This window comes from Carcharodon carcharias, chromosome 10 (genome assembly GCF_017639515.1).
Source record: "Carcharodon carcharias isolate sCarCar2 chromosome 10, sCarCar2.pri, whole genome shotgun sequence".
Lineage (NCBI taxonomy): Eukaryota > Metazoa > Chordata > Chondrichthyes > Lamniformes > Lamnidae > Carcharodon > Carcharodon carcharias.
The window spans coordinates 103,081,865-103,097,101 of record NC_054476.1 but is presented as its reverse complement, the minus strand read 5'-3'; the positions used below and the strand labels follow the sequence as shown (position 1 = coordinate 103,097,101).

General features: G+C 60.4%; 1 protein-coding gene across 2 annotated transcripts in view; it reads right to left on the bottom strand.

Annotated features, from left to right (window-relative positions):
* Nucleotides 1–14,131, bottom strand: part of rapsn (receptor-associated protein of the synapse, 43kD) — a 543,441-nt gene extending 529,310 nt beyond the window's left edge. For both annotated transcript variants that reach the window (XM_041196585.1, XM_041196586.1), the window contains exon 1: nt 13,442–14,131. In XM_041196585.1, the coding sequence (XP_041052519.1) occupies nt 13,442–14,131 (690 nt within the window). The remainder of the gene's footprint in view (nt 1–13,441) is intronic.
* Nucleotides 14,132–15,237: the final 1,106 nt, after the last annotated feature.

The following is a 15,237-nucleotide window of genomic DNA, read 5'->3' as shown; positions in this document are numbered from 1 at the left end:
AGGGTGAGCGAACACGGGGGTAGCATCAGGGTGAGCGAACACGGGGGTAGCATCAGGGTGAGCGAACACGGGGGTCGTATCAGGGTGAGCGAACACGGGGGTAGTATCAGGGTGAGCGAACACGGGGTTAGTATCAGGGTGAGCGAACACGGGGTTAGTATCAGGGTGAGCGAACACGGGGGTAGTATCAGGGTGAGCGAACACGGGGGTAGTATCAGGGTGAGCGAACACGGGGGTAGTATCAGGGTGAGCGAACACGGGGGTAGTATCAGGGTGAGCGAACACGGGGGTAGTATCAGGGTGAGCGAACACGGGGGTAGTATCAGGGTGAGCGAACACGGGGGTAGTATCAGGGTGAGCGAACACGGGGGTAGTATCAGGGTGAGCGAACACGGGGGTAGTATCAGGGTGAGCGAACACGGGGGTAGTATCAGGGTGAGCGAACACGGGGGTAGTATCAGGGTGAGCGAACACGGGGGTAGTATCAGGGTGAGCGAACACGGGGGTAGTATCAGGGTGAGCGAACACGGGTGTAGTATCAGGGTGAGCGAACATGGATGTGGTGTCAGGATATGTCTACCCGGGTGCGATGTCAGGGTGAACGTACACGGGTGTTGTATCAGGGTGATCGTACATGGGTGTGCTGTCTGGGTGAGCATACACGAGTGTCGTGTCAGGGGGAGCACAAAAGAGGTTGGTATTAGGGTGAGCCTACAACGTAGTGGTATCAGCGTGAGCGTACACAGGCGTGGTATCAGGTTGAGTATACATGGGTGAGGTATCAGTGAGTTTACACAGATGTGCTGTCAGGATGAGAGTATCCGGGTGATGTGTCAGGGTGAGCGTACACGGGAGTCATGTCAGAGGGAGTGTAAATGGGTAAAATGTCAGGGGGAGCACAAAAGGGCGTGTTGTCAGGGTGACCTTACACGTGAGATATCAGGGTGAGCTTAAACGGGTGTGGCATCTGGGTGAGCGTACATGGGTGTGGTATCAAGTTGAGTATACACGGGTGAGGTATCAGTGAATTTACACAGGTGTGCTGTCAGGATGAATGTACCTGGGTAAGTTGTCAGGGTGAGCGTACAAGGGTATCGTGTGAGAGGGAGCGTACAAGGGTGTCATATCAGGGGAGCACAAAAGAGTGTGGTATTAGGGTGAGCCTAAACGGGTGTTGTATAAGCGTGAGCGTACACGGGTGGGGTATCAGGGCGAATGTACATGGGTGAGGTATCTGAGTTTACACAGATGTGCCATCAGGATGAGAGTATCCGGGTGAGGTGTCAGGGTGAGCATACATGTGCGTGGTATCACTGTGAGAGTACACAGGTCGGGGATCAGTGACCGTACAAGGGTGTGGGATCAGGGTGAGGTTAAATGGGTGTGGTGTCAGGGTGAGCGTGGAGTGGTGAGTTATCAGGGTGATCGTACACATGTGTGTGTTTACAGGGTGGACATACATGGGTGTGTTGTCTGGGTGAGCATACACGGGTGTCGTGTCAAGGGGAGCACAAAAGAGCTTGGTATTAGGGTGAGCCTACAACGTAGTGGTATCAGGTTGAGTATACATGGGTGAGGTATCAGTGAGTTTACACAGATGTGCTGTCAGGGTGAGCGTACACGGGTGCGGTACGAGGGAGAGCGTACACGGGTGCGGTACGAGGGAGAGCGTACACGGGTGCGGTACGAGGGAGAGCGTACACGGGTGCGGTACGAGGGAGAGCGTACACGGGTGCGGTACGAGAGAGAGCGTACACGGGTGCGGTACGAGAGAGAGCGTACACGGGTGCGGTACGAGAGAGAGCGTACACGGGTGCGGTACGAGAGAGAGCGTACACGGGTGCGGTACGAGAGAGAGCGTACACGGGTGCGGTACGAGAGAGGTATCAGGGTGACAATACAAGGTTGTAGGGCCAGGGGGAGCGTGCACGTGTGTGTTGCCAGGGGGAGCGTGCACGTGTGTGTTGCCAGGGGGAGCGTGCACGTGTGTGTTGCCAGGGGGAGCGTGCACGTGTGTGTTGCCAGGGGGAGCTGGCACGTGTGTGTTGCCAGGGGGAGCGTGCACGTGTGTGTTGCCAGGGGGAGCGTGCACGTGTGTGTTGCCAGGGGGAGCGTGCACGTGTGTGTTGCCAGGGGGAGCTGGCACGTGTGTGTTGCCAGGGGGAGCGTGCACGTGTGTGTTGCCGGGGGAGCGTGCACGTGTGTGTTGCCAGGGAGAGCGTGCACGTGTGTGTTGCCAGGGGGAGCGTACATGTTTTCGGTATCAGGGTAAGCATACACAGTCGTGGTATCAGGAGGCATACATGGGAGTGGTTTCAGGGCAGGCATACATGGGTGAGGTATCAGTGAGATTACATAGGTGTGGTCACAGAGTGAACATAAACGGGCGTGGTATTAGGGTGAGCTGACATGGGTGTGGTATCAGGCATAGAGTACATGGGTGTGGATTCAGCGTGAGTGTACACGGGTCTTGGATCAGTGAGCGTACACGTGTGTCGTGTAAGAGGGAGCCTATATGGGTGTGATATCTGGTTAAGTGTATACGGTTGAGGTATCAGTGACTTTACACGGGTGGGAGAGCACACGGGCGTGCTATCAGGGTGAGAGCACACGGGCGTGCTATCAGGGTGAGAGCACACGGGCGTGCTATCAGGGTGAGAGCACACGGGCGTGCTATCAGGGTGAGAGCACACGGGCGTGCTATCAGGGTGAGAGCACACGGGCGTGCTATCAGGGTGAGAGCACACGGGCGTGCTATCAGGGTGAGAGCACACGGGCGTGCTATCAGGGTGAGAGCACACGGGCGTGCTATCAGGGTGAGAGCACACGGGCGTGCTATCAGGGTGAGAGCACACAGGCGTGCTATCAGGGTGAGCGTGCACAGTAGTGCTATTAGAGTTGGCGTAAATGGGTCTGTTGTCAGGTTGAACATACACGGGTCTGGGGTCAGTGAACATAAAAGGGCATGGTTTCTGGATGAATGCGCAGGGGTGAGTTATCAGGGTGATTGTACGCATTTGTGTTAACAGGGTGGACATACATGGGTGTGGTATCAGGGTGAGAAAACACGGGTCTGGATCAAGCTGAGCTTACCTAGATGTGATATCAGGGAAAGCGTAAACAGGTGTGGTATCAGATTGAGCATAAACGGCTGTGGTATCAGGTTGAGCGTAGACGGTTGCGGTACCACTGTGAGTGTACACGTGTATATAGTGTCAGGATGGACATACTCGGGTCAGTGATTAGCGAGTGTACAAGAGTGTGGTATCCGGGTGAGCATTAGAGGGGTGTGGTATCCGGGTGAGCATTACAGGGGTGTGGTATCCGGGTGAGCATTACAGGGGTGTGGTATCCGGGTGAGCATTACAGGGGTGTGGTATCCGGGTGAGCATTACAGGGGTGTGGTATCCGGGTGAGCATTACAGGGGTGTGGTATCCGGGTGAGCATTACAGGGGTGTGGTATCCGGGTGAGCATTACAGGGGTGTGGTATCCGGGTGAGCATTACAGGGGTGTGGTATCCGGGTGAGCATTACAGGGGTGTGGTATCCGGGTGAGCATTACAGGGGTGTGGTATCCGGGTGAGCATTACAGGGGTGTGGTATCCGGGTGAGCATTACAGGGGTGTGGTATCCGGGTGAGCATTACAGGGGTGTGGTATCCGGGTGAGCATTACAGGGGTGTGGTATCCGGGTGAGCATTACAGGGGTGTGGTATCCGGGTGAGCATTACAGGGGTGTGGTATCCGGGTGAGCATTACAGGGGTGTGGTATCCGGGTGAGCATTACAGGGGTGTGGTATCCGGGTGAGCATTACAGGGGTGTGGTATCCGGGTGAGCATTACAGGGGTGTGGTATCCGGGTGAGCATTACAGGGGTGTGGTATCCGGGTGAGCATTAGAGGGGTGTGGTATCCGGGTGAGCATTACAGGGGTGTGGTATCCGGGTGAGCATTACAGGGGTGTGGTATCCGGGTGAGCATTACAGGGGTGTGGTATCCGGGTGAGCATTACAGGGGTGTGGTATCCGGGTGAGCATTACAGGGGTGTGGTATCCGGGTGAGCATTACAGGGGTGTGGTATCCGGGTGAGCATTACAGGGGTGTGGTATCCGGGTGAGCATTACAGGGGTGTGGTATCCGGGTGAGCATTACAGGGGTGTGGTATCAGGGTGAGCATTACAGGGGTGTGGTATCAGGGTGAGCATTACAGGGGTGTGGTATCAGGGTGAGCATTACAGGGGTGTGGTATCAGTGTGTGCCTACACGGGTAAGGTATCAGGGTGAATGTACACAAGTGTGTTTTCAGGGTGAGTGTACATGGGTGTTGTAGCAGGGGGAGCGTACACAGGTGTTGTTTCAGGGTGAGCATACACGGGTGTGGTTTCAGGGTGAGTGTGTGTGGGTGTGATATCAGGGTGAGCTTACAGGGGTGCGGTATCTGATTGAGAGTACACGGGTGTGGTATCAGTGACCGTACACGGATATAGAATCAGTGAGCGTACACGGATGTAGGATCAGTGAGCGTACACGGGTGAGGATCAGTGAGCGTACACGGGTGAGGATCAGTGAGCGTACACGGGTGAGGATCAGTGAGCGTACACGGGTGAGGATCAGTGAGCGTACACGGGTGAGGATCAGTGAGCGTACACGGGTGAAGTGTCAGGGTGAGCGTACCCGGGTAATCCTGACCTTTGTGTCCCTTGACATCCAGAGTTCTCCAGACTTGGTAGCCCAATTTGTCCTTACAGGAACATATTTGCCCTGTGGGAGGTTGAGCTGTAAGGAAGATGCAGAGAGGCTTGAGTGTGATTTGGACAAGCTGAGTGAGTGGGCAAATGCATAGCAGATGCAGTATAATGTTGTTAAATGTGAGGTTATCCACTTTGGTAGCAAAAACAGGAAGGCAGATTATTTTCTGAATGGCTATAAATTGAGAGAGGGGAATGTGCAATGAAACCTGGGTGTCCTCGTACACCAGTCACTGAGGGTAAACATGTAGGTGCAGCAAGTGGTAAAGAAGGCAAATGGTATGTTGGCCTTCATAGTAAGATGATTTGAGTACAGGAATGGGGATGGCTTGCTGTAATCATACAGGGCCTTGGTGAGACCACAGCTGGAATATTGTGTGCAGTTTGGTCTCCTTATCTGAGGAAGGATTTACTTGCGATAGAGGGAGTGCAGCAAGGGTTTACCCGACTGGTTCCTGGGATAGCAGTGTTGACATATGAGGAGAGATTGAGTCGGTTAGGATTATATTCGATGGAGTTCAGAAGAATGAGGGACCATCTCATAGAAACATAAAATTCTAACAGGACTAGACAGGGTAGATGCAGGAACGATGTCCCTAATGGTAGGGGAGACCAGAACCAGGGGTCACAATCTGAGAATATAGGGTAAGTCATTTAGGACTGAGACGAGGAGAAATTTCTTCACCCAGAGAGTGATGAACCTGTGGAAATCGCTACCAGAAAGTAGTTGAGGCCAAAATATTGTATGTTTTCAATAAGGAGTTAGATATAGCTCTAGGGGCAAAAGGGATCAAAGGAGAAGGGGAGAAAGCGGGAGCAGGCTATCCAGTTGAATGATCAGCCATGACCATAATGAATGGCAGAGCAGGCTCGATGGGCCAAATGGCCTACTCCTGCTCATATTTTCTATGTTTCGATATTTCAATGGGATCATTGTGTGTACATGGGAATGATATCAGGATGAGCATACACGGTTGCCTGAACCGGGTGAACATACACTGGTGTGGTATCAGGGTGAGTGTAATGGGACTGGAGGGTGACCGCGCACGGGGCCGCGGTGCCAGGGTGACCGCGCACGGGGCCGCGGAATCAGGGCACGCGCGCGCGCGCGGGGCGGCGCGGAACCAGGGCGCGCGCGCGCGGGGGGGCGCGGAACCAGGGCGCGCGCGCGCGGGGGGGGGCGCGGAACCAGGGCGCGCGCGCGCGGGGGGGCGCGGAACCAGGGCGCGCGCGCGCGGGGGGGGCGCGGAACCAGGGCGCGCGCGCGCGGGGGGGCGCAGAGCCGGGGCGCGCGCGGGGGGGCGCGGAGCCGGGGCACGGAACCGGGGGGCGCGGAACCAGGGCGCGCGCGCGCGGGGGGGCGCGGAACCAGGGCGCGCGCGCGCGGGGGGGCGCGGAACCAGGGCGCGCGCGCGCGCGGGGGGGCGCGGAACCAGGGCGCGCGCGCGCGGGGGGGGGCGCGGAACCAGGGCGCGCGCGCGCGGGGGGGCGCGGAACCAGGGCGCTGCCTGCGCGCGCGGGGGGGCGCGGGGACCAGGGCGGCGCGCGCGGGGGGGCCGCTGGAACCAGGGCCGCGCGCGCAGCGGGGGGGCGCGGGAACCAGGGGCCTGCGCTGCGCTCGCGGGGGGGCGCGGAACCAGGGCGCGCGCGCGGGGGGGCGCGGATCAGGTGCTAGCGCGCGGGGGGTGGGCGCGGAACCAGGCGCGCGCAGGGGGGGGCGCGGAACCAGGGCGCTGCGCGCGCGGGGGGGCGCGTAACCAGGGCGCGCGCCGCGCCGGGGGGGGGCAGCGGAACCAAGGCAAGCGCGCGCTCGCGGGGGGCCCCCGCGGATCAGGGCGCGCGCAGCAGCCGCGTGGGGGGGCCGGAAACAGGGCGCGCGGGGGGGCGCGGAACCAGGGCGCGCGCGCGGGGGGGGGGGGGGGCGCCGGGAAAACCAGGGCGCGCGCAGCGGGGGGGGGGCGCGGAACCAGGGCGGCGCGCGGGGGGGGGCGCGGAACCAGGGCGCGCGCGGGGGGGGGCGCGGAACCAGGGGCGCGCGCGCGCGGGGGGGCGCGGAACCAGGGCGCGGCGCGCTGCGGGGGGGGCGCGGAACCAGGGCGCGCGCGCGCTGCGTGGGGGCGGCGGAACCAGGGCAGGGCGCGCGCGCGGGGGGGGCGCGGAAGTCAGGCGCGCGCAGCGGGGGGGCGCGGGAACCAGGGCGCCGGCTGCGGGGGGGCGCGGAACCAGGGCGCGCGCAGGCGGGGGGCGCGGAACCAGGGCGCGCGCGGGGGGGCGCGGAACCAGGGCGGCGCGCTGGGGGGGGCGCGGAACCAGGGGCGCGCGCGCGGGGGGGGCGCGGAACCAGGGCGCGCGCTGGCGGGGGGGCGGCGGACAGGGCGCGCGCGCAGGGGGGGCGCGGAACCAGGGCGTCGCTGCGCAGCGGGGGGGGGGGGCGGCGGAACTCAGGGCGCGCGCTCGCGCGGGGGGCGCGGAACCAGGGCGCGCGCGCGCGCGGGGGGGGCGCGGAACCAGGGCGCGCGCGCGCGCGGGGGGGGCGCGGAACCAGGGCGCGCGCGCGCGCGGGGGGGCGCGGAACCAGGGCGCCGCGCGCGGGGGGGCGCGGAACCAGGGCGCGCCGCGCGCGCGGGGGGGCGCGGAACCAGGGCGCGCGCGCGCGCGGGGGGGCGCGGAACCAGGGCGCGCGCGCGCGCGGGGGGGCGCGGAACCAGGGGCGCGCGCGCGCGCGGGGGGGGGCGCGGAACCAGGGCGCGCGCGCGCGCGGGGGGGGCGCGGAACCAGGGCGCGCGCGCGCGCGGGGGGGGCGCGGAACCAGGGCGCGCGCAGCGCGCGGGGGGCGCGGAACCAGGGCGCGCGCGCGCGGCGGGGGGCGCGGAACCAGGGCGCGCGCGCGCGGCGGGGGGCGCGGAACCAGGGCGCGCGCGCGCGCGGGGGGGGCGCGGAACCAGGGGCGCGCGCGCGCGGGGGGGGCGCGGAACCAGGGCGCGCGCGCGCGGGGGGGCGCGGAACCAGGGCGCGCAGCGCGCGGGGGGGCGCGGAACCAGGGCGCGCGCGCGCCGGGGGGGGCGCGGAACCAGGGGCGCGCGCGCCGCGCGGGGGGGGCGCGGAACCAGGGCGCGCGCCGCGCGGGGGGGGGCGCGGAACCAGGGCGCGCGCGCCGCGGGGGGGCGCGGAACCAGGGCCGCGCGCGCGTCGGGGGGGCGCGGAACCAGGGCGCTGCGCGGGGGGGGGCGCGGAACCAGGCGCGCGCGCGGCGGGGGGGGCGCGGAACCAGGGGGCGCGCGCATGCGCGCGGGGGGGGCGCGGAACCAGGGCGCGCGCGCGCGGGGGGGGGGGGCGCGGAAACCAGGGTCGCGCGCGCGCTGGGGGGGCGCGGAACCAGGCGCGCGCGCGCAGGGGGGGCGCGGAACCAGGGGAGGGCAGGCGACGGGGGGGCGCGAACCAGGGGCGCACGGCGGGGGGGGGCGCGGAACCAGGGGGCGCGCGCGCGCCGGGGGGGGCGCGGAACCAGGGCGCGCGCGCGCAGGGGGGGCGCGGAACCAGGGCGGGCGCGCGCGCGCGCGCGGGGGGGCGCGGAACCAGGGCGCACGCGCGCGCACGCGGGGTGGCGCGGAACCAGGGCGCGCGCGCGCGGGGGGGGCGCGGAACCAGGGCGCGCGCGCGCGCGGGGGGGGGGGGGGGGGGGGGGGGGGGGAACCAGGGCGCGCGCGCGCGGGGGTGCCGAACCAGGGCGCGCGCGCGCAGGGGGCGGCGCGGAACCAGGGCACGGAATGAGGGCGCGCGCACACGGGCGCGGAATGAGGGCGCACGCACACGGGCACGGAATGAGGGCGCGCGCGCACACGGGCGTGGAATCAGCTAGCATACAGGGGTGTGGGATCAGCTAGCATACAGGAGTGTGGGATCAGTACGCTTGTCTGGTGTCAGAGTGAGCATACCCAGGTAATCCTGACCTTTGTGTCCCTTGACATGCAGGGTTCTCCAGATTTGGACACGCACTTTGTATTTACAGGAACATATTTGCCGTGTGGGAAGTTGAGCTGTGAGGAGGATGCAGCGATACTTCAGTGTGATTTGAACAAGCTGAGTGAGTGGGCAATTGCATGGCAGATGCAGTGTAATGTGGTTAAATGTGAGGTTATCTTCTTTGGTAGCAAAAACAGGAAGGCAGATTATTATCTGAATGGCTATAAATTGAGAGAGGGGAATGTGCAATGAGACCTGGGTGTCTTTGTACACCAGTCGCTGAAGGTAAGCATGTAGGTGCAGCAGGCTGTAAAGAAGGCAAATAGTATGTTGGCCTTCATAGCGAGAGGATTTGAGTACAGGAGCAGGGATATCTTGCTGCGATTAGACAGGGCCTTGGTGAGATCACACCGGGAATATTGTGTGCAGTTTTGTCTCCTTATCTGAGGAAGGATGGACTTGCGATAGAGGGAGTGCAACAAAGGCTTTGCTGACTGATTCCTGGGATGGCAGCTTTGACATGAGGAGAGATTGAGTCGGTTAGGATTATATTCAATGGAGTTCAGAAGAATGAGGCACGATCGCATAGAAACCTATAAAATTCTAACAGGGCTAGAAAGGGTAGATGTAGGAAGGATGTTCCCATTGGTGGGGGAGTCCAGAACCAGGGGTCATAGTCTGAGGATATGGGGTAGCCCATTTAGGACTGAGATGAGGAGAAATTTCTTCACCCAGAGAGTGGTGAGCCTTGGAAGTTGCTACCAGAAAGTAGTTGAGGCCAAAACATTGAATGTTTTCAATAAGGAGTTAGATATAGCTCTTGGGGCGAAAGGGATCAAAGGATAAGGGGAGAAAGCAGGCGCAGGCTATTGAGTTGAATGATCAGCCATGATCATAATGAATGGCAGAGCAGGTTCGATGGGCCAAATGGCCTACTCCTGCTCCTATTTTCTATGTTTCTATGTTTCAGTGGGATCATAGACCGTACAAGGGAATGGTATCATGGCGAGCATACACAGGTATGGTATTGGTGTAAGCGTAATTGAGCCATCAGGTTCAGCATACAAGGTTGTAGGGTCAGAGGTAGCGTGCATGCGCGGCGCCGGGGCCAGCCGGCCCGGGCGCGGCGCCGGGGCCAGCCGGCCCGGGCGCGGCGCCGGGGCCAGCCGGCCCGGGCGCGGCGCCGGGGCCAGCCGCCCGGGCGCGGCGCCGGGGCCAGCCGGCCCGGGCGCGGCGCCGGGGCCAGCCGGCCCGGGCGCGGCGCCGGGGCCAGCCGGCCCGGGCGCGGCGCCGGGGCCAGCCGGCCCGGGCGCGGCGCCGGGGGCCAGCCGGCCCGGGCGCGGCGCCGGGGCCAGCCGGCCCGGGCGCGGCGCCGGGGCCAGCCGGCCCGGGCGCGGCGCCGGGGCCAGCCGGCCCGGGCGCGGCGCCGGGGCCAGCCGGCCCGGGCGCGGCGCCGGGGTCCGTGTTCCTTGTTCATGGGCGTGGTGCCGGGGCCAGCCGGCCCGGGCGCGGCGCCGGGGTCCGTGTTCCGTGTTCATGGGCGTGGTGCCGGGGCCAGCCGGCCCGGGCGCGGCGCCGGGGTCCGTGTTCCGTGTTCATGGGCGTGGTGCCGGGGCCAGCCGGCCCGGGCGCGGCGCCGGGGTCCGTGTTCCGTGTTCATGGGCGTGGTGCCGGGGCCAGCCGGCCCGGGCGCGGCGCCGGGGTCAGTGTTCCGTGTTCATGGGCGTGGTGCCGGGGCCAGCCGGCCCGGGCGCGGCGCCGGGGTCCGTGTTCCGTGTTCATGGGCGTGGTGCCGGGGCCAGTCGGCCCGGGCGCGGCTCCAGGGTCCGTGTTCCGTGTTCATGGGCGTGGTGCCGGGGCCAGCCGGCCCGGGCGTGGCGCCGGGGTCCGTGTTCTGTGTTCATGGGCGTGGTATCAGGATGAGTGTACGCAGGCGTGGTTCACGTAGAATGTACATGGGTTTGGCCTCAGGGTGAGTGTACACAGGTGTGGTAACAGTGTCCGTACCTGGGTGTGGTATCAGGGTGATGGTACACGGGTGTGGTATTAGCGTTAGCATAAACGGATCTGGGTTCAGGGTGAGTGTAGACGTGTTTGGAATCAATGAGTGTAAAATGGCATGGTATAAGGATGAGCGTGCACGGGTGAGTTAACAGGGTGAACATACATGGGTGTGGTCTCAGGGTGAGAAAACAAGTGTCTGGATCAGGGTGGGCATACACGGGTCAGGGATTAAGGATTGTACAAGGGTGTGGCATCAGTGTTGAGCTTACACAGCTGTGGTATCAGGCTGATGGGTAAGCGGACAGGGGCGTGTTATCAGTGTAAGCTTATGTGGCTGCCGCCCCTGTGTGGGCGAGCCCACACGGGCGTGGTATCAGGGTGAGCATATATGCGTGTGGTTTGGTGATCGTACACGGGTGTGATATCAGGGTGAGCCAACACAGGTCTGGTGTCAGGGTGAGTGAGCATGGGTGTGGGAAAAGGGTGAGCACAAACAGGTGTGGTACGAGGCTGAGCCTACATGGGTGAAGTATTGGGGAGTGCATACATGGGTGTTGTATCAGTGAGCATACATGGATTTGGTATCAGGGTGAGCGTATATGGGTGTGTCATGAGGCTGAGCATACACGGGTTTGGTATCAGGGCAAGCCTACGTGGGTGTGGTATCAATGAGAGTGAAAGCAAGTTCGGCATTAGGGGAGCGTATTCGGGTGTGGTATCAGGGTGAGCATATACTCATGTGGTATCAGGGTGAGCGTAGTTGTGTGGGGTATCAGGGTGCATGTACACGGGTGCGGTATCAGGGTGAAGGTACACGGGTGTGGTGTCGAGGGAGTGTAGACGGGTGCGGTATCAGGTTGAGGGTACACGTGTGTAGTACCAGGCTAAGCGTATCACAGGCATGGCATCAGAGAGCATACATGGGTGTGGTATGAGGCTGAGTGTACACGGGTGTGGTATCAGGGCGAGCGTACGTGAGTTTGGTATCAGGGGAGCATACACAGGTGTGGTATCATTGCAGCGTACACTGGTGTGGTGTTAGGGAGGGCATACACGGTGTGGTATAGGGGTGAGCATACATGGGTGTGGTACTGGTGCAGCATACACAGATGTGTTATCAGGGTGAGTGTACATGGGTGTGGTATCAGTGTGAGCCTACACGGGTGTTGCTTCAGGGTCAGTGTGGATGAGTATGGTATTAGGGAATGTAAACATGGGTGTTGTATCCGGGTGAGCCTACACGGGTGTGGTGTCACAGGGGGCATACACGGGTGTATTATCAGGGTGAGCATACATGTGTGAGATTTCAGGGTGAGTGTACATGGGTTGGAATCAGGGTCAGTGTACATGAGTGTGGTGTCTGTGAGCCTGGAAGAGTGTGGTATCAGGGTGAGCATACACAAATGTGTTATCAGGCAGAGCGTGCTAGACTGGTGTCAGGGCGAGTGTACACAGGTGTGCTACCAGGTTGAGCGTACCACGGGTGCAGTACCAGGTTGAGCATACCACGGGCGTGGTATCAGGGTGAGCGTAGACAAGCGTGTTATCAGGGAGCATACATGGGTGCGGTGACTGGCACCATACATGGATGTGCTATCAGGGAGACCGTACACAGGTGTGATATCAGGGCGAGGTTAATGGGTGTGCTATCAGGCTGAGTGTCCGCAGGTGTGGTGTCAGGGGGAGCGTACACGGGTGGTTTGTCAGCATGAGCGTACACGGGTGTGGTATCAGGGTGAGCATACACAGATATGGTATCAGTGAGCGTACAACGGGTGACGTATCAGTGTGAGCCAACACGGGTCTGGTATCCGGGTGCGCGTACATGGGTGTGGTTTAGTGAACATACATGGCTGTGGTGTCAGGGTTAGCCAACGCGGGACTAGTTTCAGGGTGAGCGTACACAGGTGAGGTGTACGCGGGCGTGGTATCCGGTTGGGGGGGGGGGGGGGGGGGGGGGGCCAGAACGCGCGGGCGTGCTATCCGGTGGGGGGGGGGGGGGGGGGGGGGGGGGGGGGGGGGGGGGGGGGGGGGGGGGGGGGGGGGGGGGCTAGAACACACGGGCGTGGTATCCTGGGGGGGGCCAGAACACACGGGCGTGGTATCAGGGGCAGAATACACGGGTGTGGTATCTTTGGGTAAATGTACATCACAACATGTAAGCACTTATATCTGTCACTTTTTTTGCCAACTATTTGGTTAATGTTTGTCTTTTGAGGTAATGTTTGAGTGCTTGAGGATGGATTGATCAGGAAATGGACAGTGGTCCATTGGCCTGCCAGAGACTCTGAGAGGGAGGAGTTTGTGAAAATGGAAACAATTTCTTTCCTTTTCTTAATGAGCCATGCTAATCGAGAAGGGACATGATACCATCAGACTGCCCACTGCCGTGTGGCTCTGTGGGTCGCAATGCTCCCTTTGATCTGTGCAGTTGTGCAATGGCACAGCAAGTGCAAAAATCCACTCCTTTACGCTGTGCATATGGCTGTTGATGCCAAGAATGTAAATGTCCCATAGCCTTTATCAAAAATAATGTGCAAACTCCTGAAAGGAAATGAAGATCTCAGATTGTGGGGAGAATCCGTCTCCAAATGCCACACCCATCCCTTCACATTCGTTCTTGGGAACGAATGGGGCAATGTCTGAATATCTGAATAATTTACCTTCCCTTTCTCTGCCCACACTGTTCACAACTGTTAATTGTACAATAGCCTGCACGAGCCTTACCTCACAGCATTCCATAGCATCATCCGAACGGCCCAATTTCCGATAAGCGACTGCCATGTGGTACTGGCTCATTGCCTTATACTTCAGACTCCAGCCCTTCCCATAGTCACTGACCAGCTCAGCCCCTTTACAAGGGAAGAAGAGAGCTTTCTCATAGTCTTTGAGCTGAATGTAGAAATTGCCCAGACTGCAGCAGACCCGACACTCCAACATCTTATCATCATTGCTGTGTGCATAACGCAGAGCCTTCTCAAAGCATTCGAGGGCCTTCTGGAAGGAGCTCAGGCCAAGGTATGCATTGCCCATGCTGAGACACACCTGGCCATTTAACTGCAAGCCCACAGTAGTCCCTTGCATGCTCAAGCAGGTCTTGCAATAGGCAATAGCCTTGGGGAAGTCACACAGCTTCTCATTGCTCCGTGCGAGGTTGAGGTAAGACTCAGTGACATAATCAGAGTCTGCGATTTCTCGCGCCACATCGATTTGTGTTACAGCAAACGTCATCATGTCCTTGTACTTGCCCATCTCCGAGTGAGCAGTGATGAGGCAGCCCAGCACCCGGAACCTTCCAGGCAGGTCTGTACTCTTCTCCAAGACTCGCTTCCAGATATCTAGAGCTTTAGCAGTCTCATTAGATTGATAGAGACGTAATCCTTTCTCGATTTGATGCTTAGTCTGGTCCTGGCCCATGTTACCTTCAAACAGGAGCATAGAAAACTCTCAGTCAACACGCAGCCAGTGTGAGGAGGCACAGCGGTGGGACAAGGGAATAAACCTGGGGTGAGTGCTTAAACAATCACCCAAACAGGAAGCAGAAGGAGTGCCCACACACAACATTTACTTATACCATGAGGCAACTGACAAAGAGCTTCATTGAGGATCGGGATGACAGGGGCTGTCTCAGCTGAAACTTGATCAGAAACAGCCTCACCTCCTCATCATGTCACAAGAATGAAGGAAGAGGATTGGCTGCAGCTGTCGATGTCCATTCCAAACATGTGTGGCTTCAGGAACTGCACTCGTGCTGTCAGTCAACAAGGTCAGTACAAGAGAGAGCTCGAGGTCACAGCACAGCCAGCTGCAGCTCAGATAAATAGAAAGTCACAATTTGAAACATGATCAAATCCCTGCAAATTAACCTGCCCGACAAAAACCGTCAGAAAATCCTCAAGAAACCCCCTCTGATTAAACACCCTGAGAAAACCCCAAAACCCCCTCTGATTAATAAAACAAATGAAGAATCAGCAAAAACACCTGAGTAAACCCCTTGAGAAACGCTCTCAAAACCCCCTCTGCTTAAACCCCCTGAGAATCACCCTCAAAAACGCCTGTGATTAAACTCCCGAGAAATTGCCAAAAACCCCTCCGATTAAACCCCCTTAGAACACCCCCCAAAATCTGTTCTGATTAAACCCCCTGAGAAACCCCCCAAAAACCCCACTGATTAAATCCCGAGAACCTTCCCCAAAAAGCCATCTGTTAAAACCCCTGAGAAACACCCCAAAAACCCCTCTGGTTAAAACCCCTGAGAAACACCCCAAAGACCCAACTGATTAAACCTCCTGAGAAACCATGCCAAAAACCCCTCTGATTAAACCCAAAACCCCCCCAAAAAACAGTCCGATTAAGCCCCTTAAGAAAGCCCCCAAAGACCCCTCTGATTAAACCCCCTGAAAAACTCCCTCAAAAACACCTGTGATTAAACTCCTGAGAAATTGCCAAAAACCCCTCCGATTAAACCCTCTGAGAACACCCCCCAAAACCCCCTCTGATTAAACCCCCTGAGAATCACACTC